The sequence below is a fragment of the Oryctolagus cuniculus genome, chromosome 1 (genome assembly GCF_051225735.1).
Source record: "Oryctolagus cuniculus isolate XC-2025 breed Fujian yellow rabbit chromosome 1, ASM5122573v1, whole genome shotgun sequence".
Lineage (NCBI taxonomy): Eukaryota > Metazoa > Chordata > Mammalia > Lagomorpha > Leporidae > Oryctolagus > Oryctolagus cuniculus.
This window is the reverse complement of record NC_142867.1, coordinates 1,851,876-1,876,504: the sequence shown is the minus strand read 5'-3', so window position 1 is coordinate 1,876,504 and position 24,629 is coordinate 1,851,876. Positions and strand designations below refer to the sequence as shown.

Sequence of the window (24,629 nt, the reverse complement as noted above, 5' to 3'; positions counted from 1 at the left end):
CGGGCGGGCGGGCGGGCGCGTGCTCGGCCCGGCCCTCCCCGACCCAGCCCGCGGGGCTCCCTCTCCCCCCTGCAGGGAGAACCAGGAGAAGATGATCTACTTCCTCCTCCTGGACCGGAAGGAGAGGTACCCCAGCCACGAGGACGAGGACCTGCCCCCCAGGAATGAAATCGGTACGGGCGGGGTCCCGGCCGGCCCCAGCACCCCCCCCCCCCCGGCCCCGCGGGCCTCCTGGCCCTGACGCCCCTCTGTGTGCAGACCCTCCCCGGAAGCGCGTGGACTCCCCAATGCTGAACCGGCACGGCAAGCGGCGGCCGGAGCGCAAATCCATGGAGGTGCTCAGCGGGACGGACGGCGGCTCCCCCGTGCCCGCGCGGCGAGCCATCGAGATGGCCCAGCACGGCCAGAGGTGGGTGCCGGCCTGGGGGCCCTACCCTGCCCACCTGGTGCCCCAGCCGGGGTCAGCGTGGACGCCTTCCCCGGTGCCCTGGGCTGTCTGACTGTCCTCTGCCCACTGGTGCTGGGTCACTGGACTGCTCTGTGCTGGTCAGCGTCGGGGCTGAGCCGGACTTGGCTTTGCTGTGTTAGCCTGGGTCGAGCTGGCATAACTGGGCCGGGGTGAACTGGACTGAGCTGAGCGGAGCTGAGCTGGCCTGGGCTGAGCTGGGCTGGGCTGATCTGGGCTGGGCTGATCTGGGCTGGGCTGGCCTGGGCTGGCCTGGGCTGGCCTGGGCTGGGCTGGGCTGGGCTGGGCTGAGCTGGCCTGGGCTGGGCTGAGCTGAGCTGAGCTGGGCTGGGCTGGGCTGGGCTGATCTGGGCTGGGCTGGGCTGAGCTGAGCTGAGCTGGGCTGGGCTGATCTGGGCTGGGCTGAACTGGACTTAGCTGGGCTGATCTGGGCTGGGCTGGGCTGAGCTGAGCTGAGCTGGGCTGGGCTGGGCTGGGCTAGGCCAGGCTATGATTGGTTAAACCGGGCACCGGACACACTGTGTTCTGAGCTGCCAGCCAGCTGGTTTAACACGAAGTGTCTGGGTGGCCGTGGCATCGTGTGGGCAGGGGTGTGGACTCTGGGGTTGAGAGCAGGACCTGGAGGCAGGAGGGGTACCCAGTCCTGTAGAGCCATGGCGGGTGGGGGTGGGGCTGGGCTGCACAGATCCTTGGCCACAGATCTTTGGTGCCCAGCTGTACTTGTTAGGGACAAGCCCCGACTTTCCCTCAGCCAGTGGGGCTTCTGTCTCCTGGGGCCACAGGGCGTTCCAGCACCACTGGCTGTCCGTGGTCAGCTCTGCAGCTTGCCCCGCTTCCTCCCCACCCCCCACCACTGCCCTCTCTGCTGGTGGGCGTCACACAGGCCAGACTGGCTACTGAGGAGTCTGCCGGGCCCCCAGGGAACAGGGCTGCTTCTGCCTCTAACCGGGGATCCCGGCCTTGGGGCCTCCTTCCATGCCTCCGGCCAGCCGTGGCCCACTGCACCTCACCCCCAGCACTGGGGCAGGGCAGGGGGCCCCTCCCGGCCACGCTCTCACGCTAACCCTCCTGCAGCGTCCTGCCCACAGCCCCGGCACCCTGAGCCCCTCCTATCCTGAGCCCTGTGGCCGGGATTCCCCGAGTCCCTGGGAGGCCTAGTGCCCTGGCTCATCCCAGCCCACTTCCGCTCCTGGCTTGGCCGCTGGCTGTGGCTGGAGGGGTGCTGGGGGCTGGCGGTGGGGCCGGGCACCCTCCGGGCTCCAGCAGATTACCCAGGCTCCTGCCCGGCTTCCTCCCTGGCTGCCCCGGTCTGGGTCCCAGGGCGGCCCCGGCGGTAACTCTGTTCTCTTGCTTTGTTCCTGCTGTAGTAAGGCAGTGTTCAGTAAGAGCCTGGATATCGCTGAGGCCCATCCCCAGTTCAGCAAAGAAGACAGGTACTCACCCTGCCCGCCACCTGCCTCCAGCCCAGGCGCCCACCCCGCCCAGCCCGTCGGCGACTCCAAAGGCGAGGGGGCGGGGTGGGCTGCAGGGCCAGCGCCCACGTCCAGCGCGGGGAGGCTCCCAGGGCTGGGAGACCCAGGCGGCTCTCCCAGCTCCGGGACCTGTGCGGCTGCCTGCCCCTTGGCCCGTGCCCAGTGGGCCTTGCTGGCCCCGGGTACTGGGGTGGCCTCCTGCCCGCAAGGCTGGCCCGACCTGAGTGGGTCCTGTGCCCACCTGAAGGCACCGAGGAGGGGGCAGGCGGTGCCAGGGTCAGAGGGGTCTGCCCCAGCTCGCAGCCAGCCCGTGCTGTGTGCGCCCCTCCCCTGCAGCCTTTGAGAGCTGCAGGCCAGATAGGAGGCCGCAGGGCACAGCTGCCCTCCGGGACGAGCTCCCGCTCGGCTCTGGCGGGTGTCCCGGGCCCTGGGCCTAGCTGCTGGCTGCCTCCCCGCCTCCCGGCCTGTGTGGGTTTGGGGAGCTGGACCCCCACTGCCTACAGGTGCCCAGGAGGCGGCGAGGGGCCAGCTCCCTCCGCCCGGTGCCCGCTGTGGGTGGGCGGGTTGACCTTGCGGCTGGCTGGCTGGTGGTGGGCACTGTGGGGTGGCCTTTTGCTCTGTTCCGTCCTCTGTCCTAAGGCCGGCAGGGGGTGTGGTGGTAGCCTGTCCTGGCGAGAGGCAAGTCCCTGCCCTGGAGGCGGCTGCTGCCTGAGCCGCACTGGGCACTCTGGCCGGCGGCCTCCTCTGGCTGTGCCCAGTCCTCCAGCTGAGCTGTGTGGTGGCTGGGCAAGGCCCAACTGTCCTGCTGGCGGCGTCTACCAGCCTGGCCCACCCAGGCCCTTGGGGTCTGAGCACAGGAGGGCTGTGGGCTGCCCTGCCCTGTCCCCTGGGTTGCTATGGATACGGAGGGCCCTGGCTGGGGTCCCCTGGTGGCTCACATGCCAGGCCCTGTTGTGGCTGAGCTGTGAGGGACCATCTCAGGCAGGCAGGGGCGTGGCGGGGAGACCCAGCTTCTGTGGATGGGGCGGGGTTCCCTGCACAGGAAGCCCCTGCCCGTCCCTGTGCCTCTTTCCATGCCGGGGCCAGAGCTGCTGACGGGGCCGTGGGCAGCAAGAAGGCCCTGGCATGGCTGCACATGGCCGGCCGGCCAGCCTGGCAGGGCGCACGCCGGCCTCAGCGGGTCCGCGGGTCTGCCGGGGTGGGGAGGGAGCCGCGGGCCCCTGCCGCCCCCTCCTGCTGAGTCGCAGCGCCTGCCTGCCACCCTCAGGTCCCGGTCCATCAGCGGTGCCTCCTCGGGCCTCTCCACGAGCCCCCTCAGCAGCCCCCGGGTGAGTGCCCCGCCTGCCGCAGGTGCGGGGGGAGGGGGCCCCGCCCCGCACACAGGCCGAGGCTCTCTGGCTGCCCTGCCCGGGCTGCTCTTGCTAACTGCACGTTTTCTTTTGTTCTGTTTTGTGTTTTCTCGTTTGTCACTGGTTTTCCTGGCTGCCCCGCATCCTCCCCCGCTGCCTGCCTGCCTCCCACCCCTGGTCCACCCTGCTGCTTCCTGGTGTCTGTGCACGTGGGGGCGGGGCCGGCGGGTGCACGTGCATGGCGGCTCCCCGCTCCCTCCCCCCGCCCCCTGGGCCTGCTCTGCTCCCTCTAGCCCGTCAGGAAGTTTGTGCTGCCTCCCCCGCCCCCCGAGCCCCCCTTTGTGGCCTGCCCCCTGGCCACCTTCGTGGAGCCTGAAGCTTGCCGGAGCACCCCGCAGCCCGGACACCTCCTCCCTCCGCAGGCCGCCCTGCGGCCCAACCCCAAGACCCAGACCTTGCCGTGCAAGGCCAAGCTGACCGACAAGCCGCTGCAGGGCACCAAGTCGGACCCGCTCCCGGCCGGCCCCCAGCTGGCCCCGCCCCCTGGCCAGCCGGCCCCTGCCCGGCTCCCACCCTCCGGGACTGGACCCAACACCAAATCTGTCCCCACCATACAGGTCACCCCTCACCCCTCACCGCGGGGCAGTCCCCTCCCCACCCCCAAGGGCACGCCCGTGCACACGCCAAAGGAGAGCCCGGCCGGCACGCCCAACCCCACGCCGCCGTCCAGCCCCAGCGTCGGCGGCGTGCCCTGGAGGACGCGGCTCAACTCCATCAAGAACAGCTTCCTGGGCTCACCCCGCTTCCACCGCCGGAAACTACAAGGTGAGCGCCCCGCCCTCCTCTGGGTGGCCCCTGGCTGTGCTGGAGTCTGGAGGGCCGGGTGCAGAGGCCCGGCCCAACTTCAGCACCGGAGGCCGGACAGCTCCCGCGGCCTCTGGCCAGGAGCTGCGGTGGGCTGGTGCCCTGTGTCCCTGGCAGGACTGCAGCCGGGGGTGGGGGCAGGGTGGCTGAGGCTGAGCACGGCGGTCACCATGCCCCTCTCCTGCCCGCCCCATGTGCACAGTTCCAACGCCAGAGGAGATGTCCAACCTGACCCCGGAGTCGTCCCCAGAGTGAGTGTCCCCTGTTCTAGGTCCCTGGGCCCTGCGTGTGTCCTCGGCCCGAGCCCCCATGCACTCTGAATCCCAGCTGTGTGGGGATGGTGGGTGCGGGTGCCCCCTGCTCCACGCAGAAGCCACAGCTGCGGGGGGCACTGTGCTTAGGGGGAGACGTGCTGGGGGTGGGGACACAGCAGGGGTGGCAGTCACCCCGGGCCGTGAGGGGACGGGGCAGTGACCCTGGCCATGCCCAGCGTCCAGACCTTCCTTCCACTCTCTGCGAAGGCCCTGGTGGCTGCTGAGTGTCTTGGTGGTTGAGGGGTGCCCTGTAAGAGGCAGGGGGAGGGGCCGCCGGGGAGGGCCCTGCTGTGTGCCACACCCACCACCCGCCCTGGGTTCTGCACACCATAGCACAGCCTCAGCCTGCCTTCCACTCGCGAAACGCCCTGCAGGCCTGGGCCCCGGGTCCTCTCCGAGCGCTGCCTCCTCTCTGACTCACTGGCCGGGGACCGAGACGGCTCCTGATGGGGCGTGGCGGGGGCGGTTCTTGCCACGGGCTTGCAAGGGGGCTGCTAGGCCAGAGACCGGGGCTCAGCCGGGGTCTCCTTCTTTGGGAAGCCTCGGTTTCTCTCTGCTGATAGGTGGAGGGCAGGGAGTGGTGTGGGGCAGTCACGTGGCACAAGGAGGTCACATGGTTTGGGTGGTTATGTGGCACAGGATAGTCATGTGGTACAGGTGGGCATGTACAGGGTGCTCACGTGGCACAGGGAGGTCACGTGGTACAGGTGCTCACGTGGCACAGGGAGGTCACATGGTACATGTCACGTGGTACAGGGTGAATACGTGGCACAGGCAGTCACGTGGTGCAGGGAGGTCACCTGTGCTTACATGTTGATCCCATCCAAAAATACCCTCAGGGCCACGCCCAGCCTGGGCACCTCCACCGCCCCTGCCTGGGCCCCTTTGGTCTTCCTGCTGCTCCCAGACGCACAGGCCTGGCTCCCACGGGGGCCACAGCACCGGGTCCCAAGCACAGCCTCCACCACGCCGGGCCCGTCAGGCTTCACGGGAAGAGGCGTGCGCAGACCCCTCTGTGGCTACTCCATAGTTGGCCAGCAGATGCCCCGGGCACCTCTGGGCTCAGACCCTGCCGTGGGCGCTGGATCAGCCAGCAGGAGCTTCCGGGGCAGGACGCGTGACAGCCGGGCTGTACCTGCCCAGGGGTGGCTGTGGCGGCCAGAGGACCAGCTCCGAGATGGGCAGCCCGGGGAAGCTCTGGGGCCAGGACTCACCGGCCCCCTGCCTCGCGCACCGGCTCCAGGCCCACTGCCCAGGGCGGGCAGAGAGGCTGCCTGGTCATGTGAGGCAGAGGAGGTGCGGGGCGCACGGCCCGGGCCCCGGCCAGCCCCGACTCTGCTTAGGGTCTCACTGGGACGGGAGAGGCGCCCTGGCCTTCTGACGCGCTCTCGGTTCGGAGCAAGTCCCAGTTCCACCCTCTCCTGAGGGGCTTCCGGCTCCCGTGGGGGAGGCTCCACCTCGGGGAGGTGCCTGGGCTTAGAAAGCGAGGCAGGAGGTGTGCGGTGAGGAGGGTGCCGGAGGGCTGGCGGCTCGGGGCGGGGGCAGCGGGACTCTCCGAGCTGCTGAGGAAACGGTGCCAGGGTAGGGGCTGACCCACGGTGTGGTGCTGGGCGCAGCGTGTGAACCACCATGTGTGCTGTGCCACACGCATGAGATGTGCCACGTGTGCTGTGCCACATGCATGAGATGTGCCACGTGTGCTGTGCCACACGCATGAGATGTGCCACGTGTGCTGTGCCACACGCGTGAGATGTGCCACATGTGCTGTGCCACGGGGCACCTGCCCTGGACAGGCGCTCCCCTGGCCCAGGGGCTCTGCCACAGCTGCCATCCCTGTCCACGGTTGGGAGCGGCAGGTCCGGTCCGGTCTGCAGCAGCCAGGAAGCAGTGGCCACGTGGCCACCTGTCCCCCAGGACCAGGGTGGCCCAGGGCTGCGAGGCTGCCTGTCCAGTGTCCTTGGTGCTGTCACCGGCCCATACACCCCAGGTGTTACCCCGAAACTAGCCCTGCGGCCAGGGGCAAGGTCCTCCCCTGCCAGCAAGCGCTGCTTGGGCACAGGCCTGGGGGCCAGGCGCAGGGCTGTGGTTAGGGCCAAAGCTGAGCTGGCCGGGCTGGGCTGAGAGTGGGTCAGGCTTGGGGCTGGGGGCGTCCAGGCGGTGGGAAGTGGTGGAGGAGAAGCCCCAACCTGAGGCTCCGGGACCCTAATAGCCCCCCCGCACCCTGCCCAGGCTGGCCAAGAAGTCGTGGTTCGGGAACTTCATCAGCCTGGAGAAGGAGGAGCAGATCTTTGTGGTGATAAAGGACAAGCCGCTGAGCTCCATCAAGGCCGATGTGGTGCACGCCTTCCTGTCGGTAGGCCATGCTGGGGTGGGCCCGGCCGACGGGTGGGGGGCCGCCCAGCAGGGGCCTGCGGCAGCACCCCAGGAGAGGCCCCAGGGGCTCGGGGCCTGTTTCCTCGGCCTCCTCCCCGCTCTGCCAGCTCACAGCCACTGGGGAGTGGTCCCTGAGGGGAGCTGAGGGGAGACCAGCCCCAGGACCCTCACAGGGTCCCCCGCCGAGCCTGACCCCTCCGCGCTGGCGCATGCTTGTCCCTGGGGCCACACGGCACCATGGCCACGCAACCCGCAGGGGCCCCCCCACCTGGCCCCTCTGCCCCTTGAGCCGTGGCCACTGTAGCTGCAGGTGAGGCTCCCCGGGCCCCTGGCCAGCCAGCCCCTGCGGCCTGCGTGCCCCCCCTCCAGGCTGCTCCTGCGTTGCCAGGGGCCCATGTCCCACCCCCAAGTGGCCCAGCCCGCAAGGCCCCGCCCGTGCCCTCCTGCCCGCACCCCATCTTCTGTCTCGGGTTGTGCAGGCCATGGGGGCAGGGGCTTCAGCTCCTCTCCTGCCCCAGTGCCCACCTACACTGGGCTCAGTCCAGATGGGTGTGGTCACCTGGGAGCCCCTCACGCCACCCCGTGCCGCCCACAGATCCCCAGCCTGGGCCACAGCGTCATCTCCCAGACAAGCTTCCGGGCTGAGTACAAGGCGACCGGAGGCCCGGCCGTGTTCCAGAAGCCGGTCAAGTTCCAGGTGGACATCACCTACACGGAGGGCAGCGAGGCCCACAAAGAAAACGGCATCTACTCCGTGACCTTCACGCTGCTCTCTGGTGCGCCCTGGCTGGAGGTGTCTGGGGCCTCGCATCCCCATCCCTGGCCCCGCCCTACCCCGCCCTCTCCCACAGGCCCCGCCCCCACCCCCGCCCTTACCTGCCCTCTCCCACAGGCCCCGCCCCGGCCCTGCTCTCACCCACCCTCTCCCGCAGGCCCAAGCCGCCGCTTCAAGAGGGTGGTGGAGACCATCCAGGCCCAGCTGCTGAGCGCCCACGAGCAGCCGTGCGCCCCGCACCTGCCAGGTGAGCCGGGGCTGGCGGCCGACGGGCGGTGCGGCGTCCTGGCCCTCTGAGCTACACCCCTCAGGGAGCGGGGCCCCCGCCCCCGCCTCCGCCCCAGGGCCCAGGCCCGGCCGCAGCACACTGAGGGCGCCTCTTGTCCACTGTAGAGCCCCCCCCGCCAGCGCCAGGACTAAGCTGGGGCGCTGGGCTTAAAGGCCAGAAGGTGGCCACCAGCTACGAGAGTAGCCTCTGACGCTGGCAGGTAAGGTATCCGGCCTGCTGCCGGGGCGGGAGGGGCTGTGGGCAGGGCCTCCGGCCGCAGCCAGGACTCTCGCCCGTCCTGGCCCTGGACAGGCGCCCAGGCGGCCGGACGCAGGGCAGCCTGAGCAGGCCCCGTGCCGAGGCTCCCCGAGCGCAGCACCCGGAGGGGACCGGGGCTGCTCAGCTCCCTGCAGCCCCACAGGGCCCGAGGCCCCAGCCAGAGCAGGGGTCCCCCGCTGGGCCTGGAAGGGGGCGCACAGGGAGGACTGCCCAGGCCTAGAGCCAACAGGGCCAGGAGCCTTGCCACCGGGTATCTGGAGGGGAGAGGGCGAGGCCTGCTCGCCTGGGTCCCGGGGGAGAGGGGGAGGAGGGAGGCCCACGGCAGGTGCATGAGCCGGGCCTGGGTGCAGGGGTGGTGGGGTGACGGTTGTGTGCACGTGGCGTGACACGGGGTCATGGGGGGAGCAAGGCCCAGCCCTGGCCCAGCCCCGGCCCAACCCCAGCAGAGCCCCCGCAGCTGGCTGGGCTGCTTGTCCCCAGAGCTGCCACCCCCTGTGCCTGCGTAGGGTGTGGAGTTTAGAGCTGGCTGGCCCACCCAGCCCCACCCAGCCACCGCCGTGGTCATTCCATCCTCATCCCATCACCTGTGGCCGCTGCCGCGTCACCCCCGGGGGCGGGGCTCCAGACCCCGTCACCCTGGCCCGCCCCAGCCCTGGGGGCGAGGAGTGGCCTCCAGCCAGGAGCCAGGCTGGCACGGAGGGCGGGGGCAGCGAGCCAGGGGCTTAGTGCTGCGGCGGCGGCAGCCATGCTGTCAGCGTCCTGCACCTGTAAGCCCCCCGATTTGAGCAGGGGGAGCTGAGGCCGGGGCAGCACCGGGCAGCGCTCAGGCCAGCCCAGCGTCCTGCGGGGCAGCAGGGAACATGGGGCCCTGTGTGCTTCCCAGGGGGCTCCTGTTCCCAGTGAGCTCCCACGCTCTGCTCCTGGCCAGGGTGAGGCCCCTCCCCAGCGAGATGCCACATCCCCTGGCCCCTACTGCTTGACGTGCTGGACAAGGCCCCTGTGGTCCTGGCCACTGGGCGCACTCTGCAGCCCAACCCATCCACCTCGGAGCTCTGAGCCTCTTGGGTGCCCACTGTGGGCCCCGTCTGTCCCCACCTTGGGCCAGAGGTGCCCAGTCTGTCCCAGTCACCCCCGCACTCCCCAGTACTCTGCGTCTCCCTGTGTGCTCCTGTCCAGTGAGCTGAGCCCAGAGCCGTCACAGGAGGTGGACAGAGGCACCACCCATCCTAGAGTCCCTGCGGCTGGCCTGGGAGGGCCGTAAGGGGCCCCCTCGCCTGCCACCCCAGCCCAGCCCGGCGCCGACACCCCAGGCCCCCGAGGGTGGGAGAAGCCAGGGAAGCTGGGGGAGGGAGTGCCGGAGCTGCAGGTGCCAGGTGAGGACCGAGTGGGATGGTTGTCCCAGGCCCAGGGCAGACCTAGGGGACCCTGCACAGCCCGCCTGGCTCCCCTCCCCGCCCAGGGCCTGCCCCCTGCTGTCTTCCAAGTTTCATCCCTCCCCTCTCAGAACCCCCCACACAACTAGCTCTCCCCTCTCTGGGGCCCCGCCCTACCCAGCCCCTCCCCCACTCCTGACCATGCCCCCTCTAAGGTCCCATTCTACACCTGGCCACACCCTCCTAAGGTCCCACCCAATTCCTGGCCATGCCCCTTCTAAGGTCCCCCCATCCCTGGCCACACCCTCCTAAGGTCCCATTCTACACCTGGCCACACCTTCCTAAGGTCCCACCCCATCCCTGGCCACACCCTCCTAAGGTCCCACCCCATTCCTGGCCACACCCTTCTAAGGTCCTACCTCACACCTGGCCATGCCCACCTAAGGTCCCACCCCACTCCTGGCCACGCCTCCCTCTAAGACCCTGCCCCACTCCTGGCCATGCTCCCTCTAAGGTCCCGCCCCACACCTAGGCCCTGCCCCACTCCTGGCCACACCCCCTCTGAGGTCCCACCCCACACCTAGGCCCTGCCCCACTTCTGGCCACACCCCCTCTAAGGTCCCGCCCCACACCTAGGCCTGCCCCACTCCTGGCCACACCCCCTCTGAGGTCCCACCCCACACCTAGGCCCTGCCCCACTCCTGGCCACACCCCCTCTGAGGTCCCGCCCCACACCTAGGCCCTGCCCCTCTCTGGGGCCCTGTGTCTCTGGGGCACAACCCCAGCCAGAGGCTGGGGAGGCCAGCCCGGGGCACGGGCACCCTCTTCACTGCCTCCCTCCCTCTCTCCATTCTGCACTCCAGACACCACTAACTGTATGGAAATGGTGACGGGGCGGCTTTCCAAATGTGGTAAGAACCCCTCGCCCACCTGGCACCTCGGCCTGCCACCCACCCTCCACCTACCCTAGAGCCCGCCTGGCCAGTGCTGCCTGCCCCTGTGCACCCTGGGGCCCTGCGTGTGCACCGCCAGGAGCAGCCTCACTCACTCACCCCGGGGCAGCCCCAGGGCAGGGCAGGGCCAGGAGTGGCCCCTACACCAAGGTGCAGCTCCGGCCTGGGGTTAGGCCTGCTTGGCCATGGGCTGTGGCTGGGAGAGAGAGGGCCTGCAGCACTGTGGGCTGAGGGGCCAGGGCGGGGCTGGAGCCCCTTCTGCCTGCCTGGACGGTGGCGCACAGGGCCTAGGAGGGGGTGGTGCCCGGGACGCCCGTGCGCTTGTCCCCTGGGACCAGGGGCCCGGCTCTGCCCGCCCGCCCACGCCCACGCTCTCCATGCCTTCCACCCATCCGTCCATCTGTCTGTCTGCCGCTGACCTGTCCGTGCTGGCTGGGGACTGGGCCCGGACCGCCTGAGCAGGGAACCCGCACAGGCTGCAGCCGCCTGGGGCCCTCGGGGCTGGGCCTGGTGGGGCGGAGGGGCCCCGCCGCTGGCTGCTGCCCGCCCGCGCCCGCGCCGCCGGGTCTCTCTCGTGGCGAGGGCCCAGTGTTCATTCGTGTTTCTCTCTCCTTCCCGCCCTTCCTCTTTCTCTCCCCTCCCCTTTTTTTCTTTTCTTCTCTCTTGTCTTCTGTTCTGTGTACCCAGGCAGCCCATTGAGTAACTTCTTTGACGTAATTAAACAACTTTTTTCAGACGAGAAGAACGGGCAGGCGGCCCAGGCCCCCAGCACGCCCGGCACGCGGAGTGCCCACGGCCCCCTCGGCGACTCCGCGGCCGCTGGCCCCGGAGGGGACGCCAAGCGCCCGCCGGGCAAGGACGCGGCCAGGACGGGGCCGCCCGCCGCCCGCCACCCGCCGTAGACACCAGCCCCTCCCCAGCCCAGCACTGACCGCGTGGACCCGGCCGCCTGCCCGCCCAGACCGCGGCCCCGGAGCCTGGGAGGAAGGAGCGGGCACTGGCTCACGCTCACTCCTTCCTCTCGCGCTGTGTCTGTCTCTGCCTGTCTCTGACGGCGTCGCTTGTTTCCGCTCTGATACCAGGAATTATCCCGAAAAGTTAACGTGCCGCCTGCGCGAGGCCACGACCCACGGCAGCTGCTGCGGACCCGCCCTCCCTCCCGCTGCCGCCGCGCCGCGCCACCGGCTGGCCGGGCCCCGAGGACGCCCGCCGGCTCCAGACCCCTTGGAGGCAACAGCCCGTCCCGCCGCCTTCCGGGGCGGGGGCCCTGTGCGCCGTGTCCCCACGCGGCGGGAGGCCCGGCGCCGGCCCCACCGCCTCACCGGCTGCTCCGTCGCCTCGCCCGGCCGCAGGGCACGCGTGCCGCCCACCCGAGCTGGAAAGAGACACGCTGGGGGCCGCCAGGCTGTGAGGCCGGGCTGAGATCAGTATTATTTATTTGCTGTTTTAATTTATTGAGTTCCTTTACTTCTCTGTTCAGGGAAGGGGCGGCAGCGGTGCCCGCCTGCCGTCTGTCTGTGTGTCCCGGGCAGGGTGGGGCCGGAGCCAAGGTGCCCCCCCAGGACAGAGCCGCCGGGGGGGCAGCGGGGGCGAGCTACTGTACACTTTAAAAGAATTCCTGCAAGATATTTTTATAAACTTTTTTTTTCTCGGTTGTTTTTGGAGAGGGGTGTGGGGGTGGGGCGCCGGGCAGGGTCCGTGCCCTGGCGGTTTCTATGATACACACAGATCTATATTTACACAGGGACGCACGCGCCCCGGCCTCTGCCCTGCGCGGTGCAGAGCAGCCCCGCGCGAGCTGCGGCCGGGGCGCCTCTTGGTTTGGACTCCAAGAGCGAGGGGGTGCGCAAGGCCCCGAGCCGGCACCCACAGGGAGGCAGGGGCACTGGGGCGTTTTTTTCTTTTTCTTTTTTTTTTTTTTTTTTTACTAAAATGACAAAAGGTTTAAAAAAAAAAACAACCCATACAGACAACGAGGACCGAGAGAGCAGCGGCAGGCGTCCCCCGGCCACAGTGGGGCCCAGGGGCGCGGCCCACTCCGCCACCGCCACCGCCACCGCAGGCCCGGCCGCCTCCTTGCTTCGCGCCCATCTACAGCTTCTGTTCTTCCCGTCCTCGCGCCGGGGCGGCGGGGGTGTGCATGCCTCTGCTGTGACCGCCCCCCTCGGTCACATCCATCCGACCTCCAGCACAGGCGGGATTTCTAGAACCAACCAAACACCTGTACAGCAAGAGCCACGCGGTGCAGGCGGGCAGGGCCCCTCCTCGGAGGCAGACGCCACAGCAATACCTCCCGCACGCCTTCCTCTTTTGTACCTCGGCCATCAGGACGTGGACGCGCCCCATCCAGTGTACCCCCGTCAGACAACTGTGAGCGACTTCAGTTCAGAACAATAAATCCCTTCCGTCACAGCCGCGCGAGGCCTCGTCCGGGCTGGGGAGGGGTCTGGGACCGCCCGGCTGAGCAGAGCCACGCTCAGGGCTGGGGGCGGCACGGTGGCATGCAGAGGACGAGTGCTGCCCCCTCGTGGCTCTGGCCGTGTTGCGTCCAGCAGCTCCCTGGAGACCGGGTTTACACGGCCTGGAGGACCCGGGGTGGGGCAGAGGCCGCGATGCCGGAGCTGCCTGCCGTGGAGCTGGGGGCGGGGGGCGTGTCCTGTGCACCTGCCCACCCCGGAGGTCAAGGCTGCCCTGGTCCCCTCGTCAGGACCGGGCGAGGGCCGTGGGCTGCAGGAGGGCACCCAGGGAGAGCCGGGGGTCTCTGCCCGCTCTGGAGCATCATGGTACCCTCGAGGCCACGGGGTCAGGCTGCGTGGCCACTGCTGGCCGGCGGGGTGTCCCCTGTAGTCTTCGCCTGAGACAGGGGAGGGAGGGCCTTGCTCCCCGGGGTCCCCACTGCCGGCCACGGCTAGGCCGTTTCTTACCTGTGCTTTCGCCTCTGCCTCTTGTGCAGTGGCCGGGGCACACAGGCCCCTGCTGTCCCACACCCTCTGGACGAGTTCAGACCCACGTCAGCCTCGGGGGCCTGGGGTGTCCCCTGCAGCCCCACTTCTGACACCAAGCTCTCCCAGCTGTGACAAGCCACGGCCAACTGCTGGCACGCACACGAGGGCTCACGTGAGGACGTGCACCCCGAGCAGCGAGCCCGCTGGGCCCTGTGCTGTCCAGCAGAGACGTTCGGACGCGACGCAGGCGGCGGGGCCCCACCTAAGGCCAGGCTCTGCCCAGGCTCTCGGGCAGCGGGGTGCTGCAGATGGAGAGGGTGGGCGCACACACGCGAGGCGCTCTGCTGAGGAGCCTGTGCGACGCGGCAGGGCTGAGCCCATGGGGCCTCGAGGAGGAAGGCGCTTGGCGCTGTGCCAGCCCCACCCCACCAGGGTGCTCGGCCTGGGGAGTGGCTTCCTGACGCTCCAGGCCTCTCGTGACCTCCCTGCCACTGCCCAAGGGTCCCCTGGAATCAGCGACGCTGGAAGAGCTGGGGGCGGCGGGGGGCGGCAGCCTCCTGCCTGGGGCGACCGCAGCCAGGGTGTCAGCCACGTGCCCCCGGGCTACTGTCCAGCAGATCCTCCCAGGGCTCTGTGGCCTTGGCGTCTGTTTCCTGTCGCTGCTCCTGACCAGTTACCTCAAACGTGGCGCCAGCACCGGGCCGGTCTTGCTGACCTGGGTCTCCCTGGGCTCAGGAAGCCACTGCCGGCCTGCTCTCCCCGGCTCCCGGGCCCCGCCTCTCCAGCCGCTGCGCTCTGCCTCCCCCCAACGGAGGGGTCTGGTTACCCCCTGCGCCATTCCCCTCGCCAGGTCGCAGGTGGCAACCTTAACGCCACCTGCAGCGTCAGCAGGCACAGCCACAGGTCCCTGCCTGCCCCCACAGCCCCACACCCATGCCACACGCAAAGCACGCACGTCCCTCCCGAGGTCCCCAAGTCTCCACCCGTGCCCTCACGGGCTGAGGGCCCAGCACCACCACCAAAACCACGGCCCACCGGGGCAGGTCCCTCTCCCTGGGGACCTGGGGCTCAGGCAGGTGCCAGCGTCGGCCGCAGGGGGGCACCTGCCCCGATGGTCAGGACGCCGGCGTCCCTATCAGAGGGGCTGGGTTCAGCTCCGTTTCCACTCCCTGCTGACGCACGTCCCGGGAGGCAGCAGTGACGGCCCCAGTGCGTGGGTCCCTGCCCCCTGCGCCCCCCCCCCCCCCAGGAGACGCTGGTGGAGTTTCCAGCTCCTGGCTCAGGGCTGTCCCAGGCCGGGCTGTTGCAGGCGGCTGGAGGAGCAACCCAAAAACCAGCAGTGGGGAGCTCTCACACGCGTGCGTGTGCGCACACACACACACACACAGAGCAGTGGGGAGCTCTCACACACGCATGCGTGCGCACACACACACGCACACCCAGCAGTGGAAGAGCGCGGGGCGTCACCACTCCCCAGGCACAGCCCCGTGTGCTGCCCACACTCTGGGGTCTGACGGCCTCTCCTCTGGCCACGCTGCCTGGCCCCCGCCTTCCGTCTACACTGCCAGGGTTCCCATGCCGGGCTCCTCCAAGACTGCCTTTTCTCTGGCGCTGGGCTTGGCCTTGGTGGCCGAGGGGGTGACCAATCGAGCCACAGGCCGCCCAGCCACACCCACTGGGGGTCTGCTGCAGCGCGTTCAGGCCGAGGCCCCTCGGTTTTCCTTCCCTCCGGCCGCCCACGCGGCTCGGAAACAACCGCTCGGCGCCCTCCTTCTTCCTGCACAGCCAGCGAGCATGACCCAGCCGGGCTCCTGCCCTGGCCAGAGGGGGCTCCGCGCAGGCCTGGCCCCGTGCACCCTGCCACGCGTCTGCTCACGCCCTCCTGGCAGTACTCCCAGGGGAGTCAGGGCGTCCCGCAGGGCCACTAGCACCCCTCCTCCACCCGCTGGGGAGCCTCACGCCCCTCCGGCCACTGCCCAGTCCCCATGGCCCAGGGGCTTGAACGAAACAAATTCCTGCTGAGCTGAGAAGTCAGAAATCAAAGTGGGCTCCGCCGGGCGAAAACCGACATTCCAATCGGCAGAGGGTACGGCAGCTCTGGGGGCTGGGCCGAGGACGAGTGCCTCCTGGAGAGTCAGAGGGAGGAGGGCGAGTACCTCCTGGAGAGTCAGAGGGAGGAGGGCGAGTGCCTCCAGGACAGTCAGAGGGAGGAGGGCAAGCGCCTCCTGGAGAGTCAGAGGGGGGAGGGCGAGCGCCTCCAGGACAGAGGGAGGAGGCTAAGCGTCTCCAGGACATAGTCAGAGGGAGGAGGGCAAGCGCCTCCAGAACAGTCAGATGGAGGAGGGAGACTACCTCCAGGACAGTCCGAGGGAGGAGAGAGGAGGGAGCCTACCTCCAGGACAGGCTTGGTGACCTTACGAGTTGGGTCCAGAAGCGGTGGAGTTTTGGGGGTGGTCCTGGTTGGCCCATCGTGCACCAAGGGACTGGGGAGAGCCTGTGGGACTCTGGGCCGGTGGTGGGACAGGCTGTCAGGAGGCGGCAGCTCTCGGGTGGAGGGAGGACAGGCTGTGACCAGACAGGGTGATGGCCAGCCCAGGCCACGGGAGACAGGCTGAGGGAGGCTGAGACCAGACAGGGCGATGGCCAGCCCAGGCCACGGGAGACAGGTGCCAGGGGGAGGCTGAGACCAGACAGGGCAATGGCCAGCCCAGGCCATGGGAGACAGGCGCTGGGGGAGGCTGAGACCAGACAGGGTGATGGCCAGCCCAGGCCACGGGAGACAGGTGCCAGGGGGAGGCTGAGACCAGACAGGGCGATGGCCAGCCCAGGCCACGGGAGACAGGCGCCGGGGGAGGTGGCCGTAGCTGGTGGTGGTGTGGGAACACCAATGAAGTGCCGCTCAGCCACAGGCACCACATACGGGCTGGGCTGGGGGCCAGGCGAGCAGGCACCCGGGTGAGCCTCCCTAGTAAGGGGTCCTGGGGCAGCGCTGAGCATTCTGGGAGCCGGCAGGTGCAGCACTGTGGCGGGCCACAGCTCCAAGCTCCGGGCCAGCCTCTTCCCTCCCTCGTCCCACTCCGGTCCTGGGCCAGCTAGACTACAGCTCAGACCTGCCTCAGGGTCCTGGCATGTGCACTCGGGGCCTGGAAGCAGAGCCCTTATGTGGGGCCCAGGGGCATAGCAGGCAGAGATCTGGTCTAGTGACTTGGGCGTGGCCCCGTGGCATCCTGTGGGCAGTCCCTACAGGAAGGGGACTCTGGCCCCCACCTCCCCTGCCCACCCAGGAGCTGCAGGGAAGGCTCGGGACCACCTGCTGCCAGCAATCCATGGGGCTGCCCACGTGCGGGAGCAGCCAGGCCTCCCCTCCAGCCCCCTGCCCTCAGGGCGGGGTCCCCGAGACGCTGAGGACGCACACAGGGCTCTGACCTGAGAGGATTCTCTTTATTACTGAACAGAGGAACTCGAGCCCGGCCCAGCCTTCTGCTGACCTGGCGTCTCCGCGGGGCCTCAGCCCCCCCGGGGCCTGCACACCAGGACCCCTCCCTGCGTGGCAGGAGCAAGCAGCAGGTGCACAGCCTCCCAGGCCACCTGGGCCTCCCTGGGCTCTGAGCCACCAACAGCGAGACCCGGGTGAGGCAGGGAGCAGGCGTGGCAGGCGGGGCCGCGAGAGCAGCAGCCCACCCTCCAACCAGAGCAGAAGCCCCGGCTGCAGACCCCCTCCTTGGAGCGAGCCCCACCTCCCACCAGGCCCGGGGTGGGGGGCGGGGGCTGCGCGGAGGACCCAGGAGAGGAGAGCCCTGCAGAACACTCGAAGCGTCAGGCCGGCAGCGTGTGAACGAACGAACGAACCCAAGGCTCTTCCCGGCACACGGCACGCATCCATCCAACGGGGCAGCCGGGAGCCGCGGCCCGGCCGTCGGTGTCGGGACCCCATGCTCGGCGCAGCCCGGGCCCCGGCCTCTCGGGGCCGCGTGCACGGCACTGCACTCGCAGACACGCAGCCGTCCCCCTGCACCTGTGCGCCTCGGTCCGGCCCGCTCATCTCTCCTTCACGTGGTTCTGTGCCCCTGGGCCCCCGCCGCCGGCCCCGCCGGGGCCACCGCACAGCACCTCGGTGAGGTCGTCCATGACGGCGGTCTCTTTGGGGTCCAGCAGGTTGAACTCCCTGGCGAAGAGGATGAAGTGGACGTACAGAGTGTTCAAGTGTCCGTGCAGCTCCAGCGCCAGCGTCTCCTTGAAGTGCGCCCAGTAGATGTGGCCCAGCACGTGGAACAGGAACCGGCAGATCTTCTTTACCAGGGACTCGAAGGAGCTGGGGAATTCCCTGCCTGGGGGAGCCGCGGCGTCAGGCCCGCCAGGGAGGCCCATGCCACCGTGCTCCCCGAGCTCGGCCGCCGGGCGGCACCTCCCGGCGGGGGCCTTGCTAAAGTGGGGACCAGGTGTGCCCACACGGGCCTGTGAGCCGGGGCACGGAGCAGAGGCCAGAGCATGGAGGAGGGACCCACGGCCTCGCGCCACACCCGCCCTGCAGGGCCACGTACCGTACTTTGTGGGGAACACGTCCTCGTCCGTCACCAGCTTCTGCACAGAGCTCATGACGAAGTCCACGTACTGCGGGGCCGTGCACTTGACCTTCTTGCCCCGCTCGTCGTACCAGTAGTACTGTCTGTGGGGCAGAGACGTGGTCAGCCCAGCGGCGGGGGCACTCAGCAGTCGGACAAGGGGATGGGCCTGCCTGAGGGGCTGGGAGCAGCCCACTGCAGGCAGGGTCGGCTGCATTTGCCGCACACGGAGAAGGGCATGGGGCTTGTCCCCACCTGCCCTCCACCTGTGTGCCCACAGACGCGTGCTGTCTGCGTGAATCTGAAGAGCACTCAGGGCTCCCTGTCCTCCTGGAGGCAGCGCGGGGCCTCTGGGGGCCGTGCAGCCAGCACTCTGGCCAGGACAGGGCCCTCAGCACAGAGCCCAGCCAGGAAGGAGCCAGGTGCGCTTCCTGGTCATGTGACCACCACACCCCCCCCCCTCCAGCCCCCAGCACAGCAAACCACCAGGGCCTCCGCCCCCTGTGACACCCGTCACCTCTGCCTTCACTAAGCCGGGCCTCAGAGACCCTCCCCACACACCGCCCACTCCTCACCGGGCCGACTTCACGTGGTCTCGGCACCGGCTTCGGAGACGGCTCTCGAGGCGGACCCCAGCCCCGTGCCCTGGGAGCGGGAGCTCGCCGAGCACCAGCGGAGACCCCCGCGTGGCCAGGCGGGCGGCCAGCCCGCCAGCAGAACAGAGCCCCCGGGTCGTGGCAGCTGCAGAGCATCAACAGCCTCTCCTGGCCAGCCTGACCCTAAGCGAGGAACGGACAGCTGTGACGTCACGGCTACGCCCTGACTCGGCAGCGCCTCTGTGCGAGCACCTGTGCGGCTGTGGTAGGACCAGGGTGGGCAGTGGGGACCACGGGGGTCGCCAGAGGTACCAGGGGGTCACGGGGGCACTGAGACGGCTCCAAGCCTCTGCCACGGGCACCCGACCCTCCACAGGATAAAAGGCAGCGGGGCCACCTCCCAGCAGGCCCCTCCCCAGGGGTCCCAGGACCACCTTTTCCCAGCACGCTGCCCCCACAGTGCAACCAGGGGACTCGCTTACGCCCCGCGCAGGGCTCTGTGTCGGGCCTGATGGGAGCGGTGGTTTCAGAGGCAGCTGCTGCTCCAGCCTGCTGGGGGCCGTGCCCACCACAGGGCACCTCTCTGCCGTCACCACCCAGACGGCCCAGCCCCAGGCAAGCGTGGAAGGGCCCAGACCCCTGGCCCCAGCAGTTCTTCCCTGCGCGTGCGGTGCCCCCCAGTGCAGGGTGTGCCAGGAGAGAGGCCGAGGCAGGAGCTGGAGCGCACATTCCTGGGCGTCAGCCCCGGGCACCGCGGTCCCAGCCACTCTGCAGGCAGGACCCCGCCTCCACGCAACCCTGCCATTGTCTGCATCTCACTTGAAAAACCACACGACAAAACCGACTTGTCCTGGTGGGAACGTCTCAGTTCTGACCCCTGCACAGGCTCACGGAACCACGACCACAACCCCGCACACACCACCCCGTGACACCCTCACGGCCGCCCTGCATGTGCCCAGTGAGGCCCCGGAGCCCACCGCCTGGTGGCTGCCGAGATGGCCATGGCCGGCTGCAGGGCTGCCACCCGCCGCCCTGCGGGAGCACATTGCGCCCTGTCCTGTCGGGGGCACATCGGGATGGGAGAGCGACAACCTTCCTGGACAGGCAGATGTCCATGCGGCCGTGGCTCATACACCCCTCTGGGGCAGCACCCCGAGGAGGGTCGCTGGGTCCCACGGTCAGTGCAGGCTGCATCTCACAAGACACTGCCCAACCACCATCCAGGGGGCCGGCACTGCCAGTCCACGGGGCTCCCGCGTGCTTGGCCGCGTCCCCGGCACGACCTTTGAGGGCCTCGCGCATTCGGAGCGCTGGCGCTCTGTGGGATGTGCGCCTTGCAACCTCTCCCTACTCTTCTCAGCGAAGTCCTGAACGCTGCCACAGCCCCTCGCTGGCGAAGCCCCTCGCTGGCGAAGCCCCTCGCTGCCACAGCCCCTCGCTGGCGAAGCCCCTCGCTGCCACAGCCCCTCGCTGGCGAAGCCCCTTGCTGCCACAGCCCCTCGCTGGCGAAGCCCCTCGCTGCCACAGCCCCTCGCTGGTGAAGCCCCTCGCTGGCGAAGCCCCTCGCTGCCGAAGCCCCTTGCTGCCACAGCCCCTCGCTGGCGAAGCCCCTCGCTGCCACAGCCCCTCGCTGGCGAAGCCCCTTGCTGCCACAGCCCCTCGCTGGCGAAGCCCCTTGCTGCCACAGCCCCTCGCTGGCGAAGCCCCTCGCTGCCACAGCCCCTCGCTGGCGAAGCCCCTCGCTGCCACAGCCCCTCGCTGCCACAGCCCCTCGCTGGCGAAGCCCCTTGCTGCCACAGCCCCTCGCTGGTGAAGCCCCTCGCTGGCGAAGCCCCTCGCTGCCGAAGCCCCTTGCTGCCACAGCCCCTCGCTGGCGAAGCCCCTCGCTGCCACAGCCCCTCGCTGGCGAAGCCCCTTGCTGCCACAGCCCCTCGCTGGCGAAGCCCCTTGCTGCCACAGCCCCTCGCTGGCGAAGCCCCTTGCTGCCACAGCCCCTCGCTGGCGAAGCCCCTCGCTGCCACAGCCCCTCGCTGCCACAGCCCCTCGCTGGGCGCTCGGTGTCAAGCCCCAGCAACCTCCTGGGAGCACAGCATGAAGATGGCTGCTGTCTTCAGGAAGTTTCGAGCACGTGGCCATGCGTGTGCACGCGTGTGCGTGTGCGCCTCGTGCAGTCCCCTGGGCACGGATCCTGTGTTCACCGCGGCGGCAGCAGCTCGCCGCGTCCCTAGCTGCTCCGGCACCTGAGCTGCGCGTGGCCGGGACGCCGTCCTCCGCTGACCAGTCGATGCCACCCTCTGGCCGAGGCCCTGAGGGCTTTACAGCCGCACTTCGTGAATGGGGCCGGACCGAGCTCTCCTTTCCAACCAGGATCCCTTACCCTCTTCTCTCGCTCAGTTTTGCTGTTCTGCATTTTCAAAGCGCTGGCTGCGTGGGGCTGACACTGGCACAGCGGGTGAAGCCACTGCTTGCGAAACTGGCATCCTGTATCACAGCAGGGTTTTTTTTGTTTTGTTTTGTTTTAAGATTTATTTATATGAAAGGCAGAGTTAGAGAAAGATTGGGAGCAAGCACTCTCCCATCCACTGGTTCACTCCCCAGATGGCTGCAACGGCTGGGGCTGTGCTGATCTGAAGCCAGGAGCTTCCCACGGGTTCTCCCACACGGGTGCAGGGGCCCCAGGACTTGGGCCATCTTCTGCTGCTTTCCCAGACCATGACAGGGAGCTGGATTGGAAGTGGAGCAGCTGGGACTCGAACCGGCAGCCATACGGATGCCAGCACCACAGGTGGTGACTTCACCCGCTGCGCCACAGCGCCGGCCCCCAGCGCCGGCCCCAGATCACGGTTCTGAATCCCAGCTGCTCCGCCTCCGGCCCAGCGCCCTGCTAGCGTCCCCGGGAAGGAAGATGCCCACGTGGCTGCGTCCCTGCCACGCACGCTGCAGACTCAGATGGAGCCCCAGACCCCTGGCTTGGTCTGGCGCACCCTGGCCCACCCTGGCCGCTGCAGCCGCTGGAGAGGGTACCCGTGGGCGGAGGAGCTCGTGTCGCCCTCCCTCTCTCTGTGACTCTGCCTTTCAGGGAAGTGCCTCTCTGAGACAGAACGGAGCGCAGGACGTGGGCGTGCAGCTTCTGCGCAGGGTCTCCACGTACAGCTCCAGGATCCGCCCGGCTCTTCAGGCCTTGCTGATAACTTGGACTGCTTTTTAAAAAAAGGCACAGCAACGGGGCGGGGGGGGGCGTCCATGCCCTGGTTCGCTCCCCAGACAGCCACAACAGGTCAGGGCTGGACCAGGCTGAAGCCAGGAGCCGAGAACTCCATCTGGGTCTCCCACACATGTGGCAGGGGCCCACAGACTGGGAGCATCGCCCGCTGCTCTCTCAGGCGCACTGGCAGGCAGCCGAGTTGGACGTGCAGCAGCCGGACTCACACCGGCACCCAAGTGGGATGCCAGCATCAGACGGCCTCAACTATTTCTTCTCTGAAAGGCAGAGACAGAGCCAAGACAGACAGACGTAGCTCTTGCCCCTGCTGGTTCACTCTCCGATGCCTACAACAGCCAGGACTGAGGGGGCTGGAGCCAAGCTCTGGAGCTCCGTCTGTCTCCCTGCGGGGGCAGAGACACAGGTACTGAGTGCCCACCTGCTGCCTCCCAGGGTGCCCACGAGCAGGAAAGCGGACCAGGCGCTCTGACCGGGGCCATGGGCGCCCCCAGCTGTGCTCAACCACTCTGACGGGGGCCATGGGCGCCCCCAGCTGTGCTCAACCACTCTGACCGGGGCCATGGGCGCCCCCAGCTGTGCTCAACCACTCTGACGGGGGCCATGGGCGCCCCCAGCTGTGCTCAACCACTCTGACGGGGGCCATGGGCGCCCCCCGCTGTGCTCAACCACTCTGACCGGGGCCATGGGCGCCCCCAGCTGTGCTCAACCACTCTGACCGGGGCCATGGGCGCCCCCAGCTGTGTCTCAACCACTGTGCCAGACACCTGCCCCAGTGCTGGTGTGGAGTCACCAAGCGGCCCCGCCCAGGGGCCTCCTCTCTCACACAGGGGCTGGGGCTGCCCAGGGGTCTCCTCTCACACAGGGGCTGGGGCTGCCCAGGGGTCTCCTCTCACACAGAGGCTGGGGCTGCCTAGCGGTCTCCACTGTAACACAGTGGAGAGGCTCTGCCACGCATCTCCTCTCTCACGCAGGGCGGGACCCTGCCCAGGGGTCTCCTCTCTGTCACAGGGGAGGTGAGGAGGGCCCCACCGCAAGGCGGAGCGCACATCTGCCCAGTGTTAACACCAAGTCCTGTGTTCTCTTCAAACACACAAAGGGCCTGCTGCAGCACGGGGGCGGGGGCTCCTGGCCAGTCGGGAGGTCACCAAGAAGGCGCCTCAGCCCCGCCCCGTGAGACGGGAGGCCCAGGGGAGCTGAGGGAGCGGCCCGTCCCCCAGAGCGCAGCCCATGGCCTCTGCAGGCTGCTGGGCCTCCTGTGCCCCAGCGGGGACCTGCACGGTTGGGCTGCGCAGAACCCCGGGGGCGGCGGGGCCTGGGACCCTGGAGGCAGGCAGAGGGGTGCCCCAGGGGCAGTACTCACGTGTTGCACACGGCCATCGTCTGACAGGTCTCGCCGGTGCAGAACTCCGAGATGGTGCTGTACTGCAGGTTGATGTGGTGGAAGAAGGTCGTCGCTGGGAGGGAGAAGAGAAGCAGCCGGGTGAGGACCCTGCGCCGGGCACCCGGGGAGCTCAGGCCCACCCACAGGCCACCCCCAGGGGGCGGCCGGGCAGCCAGGCACCAGCTGGGGGGCCTCCAAGATGGAGGAGGGGTGGGGGAGGAGAGAGGCCGCCCCCGCCCACGCACTGTTGCTGGCCAGCCACTCGTGGAGGTCGATTTCGCGGGGCAGCACCACCAGCTCCTTGAAGGCGAAGTCGGCGATGCGGGACCTGGCGTGCTCCGGCTCCAAGTACACCTTCTTCTCCTCGGCGCCTGGCTTCTTGCCGTTGGGCTTCGCTTTAGACTTCCTGCCGAACAGAAGGGGCGGCACAGTCACCCCTCGCCCGCCCAGACCCCAGGGCAGGCCTGCCAGGGGCTCCAGCCCTCCGCTCCTGCGGCCTCCCCATGGCTCCAGCAGCACCATCCTGCCGGGACGAGTGGGAGGTAGACACCCCAGGCCTCTGGCTGGGGAGGGAGCCTGGAGCCCGGGGCACACGGGCTGCACTGGGGCAGCTCAGGGCCTGCTCTGGTGCGACTCCTGAGAAGCCCAAGGTGGGAGGGGCCCCTGCCAACAAGCTGTGTTCGAGAGCCGGCAGCAGAGCCCGGGCGTGGGCACTCTGCGCACTTGCTGCACGTCACCCCCACCCCGCAGGCGGCGAGGGGCGCCTCCCTCATCAGCTGGGTTAGGAAAGGGCTCCGGAGACCCAACCAGCCCGCGGGGAGGTGTCCACGCTGCCCAGAGCGTCCCAGAAGGCCTCAGAGGACTGACTCCACCCGGAGTGCTGGGGGGCCCAGGCTCCCCAAGAGCCAGGGCTGGCCCAGCATCAGCAGGTCCTTCTGGCCAAAGAATCACCACGTGACCACCTGGACGGACCACGTGGGTGACAGCTCCTCACACACTACTTCCGTCAGCGTCATCCAACCTAGTGCAGCGCCACAGCTGGTTCCCTCCCCAGACGCCCACAATGCCCGGGGCTCGGCCAGGCCGAAGCCAGGAGCCAGGAACCCGATCCGGTCTCCCCTGTGAGCAGCAGGGACTCGATACTTCAGCCATTACTGCGGCCTCTCTGGCAAAGGGGGAGTGAGGAGCGGAACTGGGACTGCAGCCCAGGCACTCCAGCTGGGATGCAGGTACTCCAACTGGTCCCCATCTTGCTAGGCCAAACACCTGCCCCCTTGTGGCCACTTTCAAACAAAGAAACATGGGGGGCCAGCACCGGGGTACAGCGGCTGAAGCCACCGCCTGCAGTGCCGGCATCCTATATGGGCGCCAGTTTGAGTCCCGGCGGCTCCACTTCCTATCCAGCTCTCTGCTGTGGCCTGGGAGAGCAGTGGAAG

General features: G+C 69.0%; 2 protein-coding genes across 21 annotated transcripts in view; one reads left to right on the top strand and one right to left on the bottom strand.

The window, feature by feature from the left end:
- The window catches only part of BRSK2 (BR serine/threonine kinase 2), a 40,731-nt gene extending 27,833 nt beyond the window's left edge, over window positions 1-12,898 (top strand). Inside the window, exons 11-22 of one of the 15 annotated variants that reach the window (XR_016219060.1) lie at window positions 76-173; window positions 259-409; window positions 1,834-1,899; window positions 3,206-3,266; window positions 3,905-4,112; window positions 4,354-4,402; window positions 6,695-6,818; window positions 7,434-7,614; window positions 7,771-7,860; window positions 8,007-8,101; window positions 10,397-10,444; window positions 11,569-12,898. Coding sequence is in view for 11 of the 15 variants with exons in the window: in XM_070060580.2 (XP_069916681.1) it covers window positions 76-173; window positions 259-409; window positions 1,834-1,899; window positions 3,206-3,266; window positions 3,905-4,112; window positions 4,354-4,402; window positions 6,695-6,818; window positions 7,434-7,614; window positions 7,771-7,860; window positions 10,397-10,444; window positions 11,174-11,388 (1,291 nt within the window). In the remaining 4 variants the exon portion in view is untranslated. Of the gene's footprint in view, window positions 1-75; window positions 174-258; window positions 410-1,833; window positions 1,900-3,205; window positions 3,267-3,904; window positions 4,113-4,353; window positions 4,403-6,694; window positions 6,819-7,433; window positions 7,615-7,770; window positions 7,861-8,006; window positions 8,102-10,396; window positions 10,445-11,173 lie in introns of all 15 variants that reach the window. The other 14 variants (XR_011383474.2, XR_016219073.1, XR_011383476.2 and 11 more) reach the window with 14 other exon arrangements.
- Window positions 12,899-16,853: 3,955 nt separating this feature from the next.
- The window catches only part of MOB2 (MOB kinase activator 2), a 33,874-nt gene continuing 26,098 nt past the window's right edge, over window positions 16,854-24,629 (bottom strand). For 3 of the 6 annotated variants that reach the window (XM_051841369.3, XM_089311956.1, XM_002723758.6), the window contains exons 2-5: window positions 23,439-23,599; window positions 23,173-23,266; window positions 17,973-18,097; window positions 16,854-17,759 (exon numbers count right to left, since the gene is read on the bottom strand). In XM_051841369.3, the coding sequence (XP_051697329.3) occupies window positions 17,470-17,759; window positions 17,973-18,097; window positions 23,173-23,266; window positions 23,439-23,599 (670 nt within the window). In that variant the 3' untranslated portion in view covers window positions 16,854-17,469. Of the gene's footprint in view, window positions 17,760-17,972; window positions 18,098-18,568; window positions 18,773-23,172; window positions 23,267-23,438; window positions 23,600-24,629 lie in introns of those variants that run through there. The other 3 variants (XM_089311991.1, XM_089311937.1, XR_016219482.1) reach the window with 2 other exon arrangements.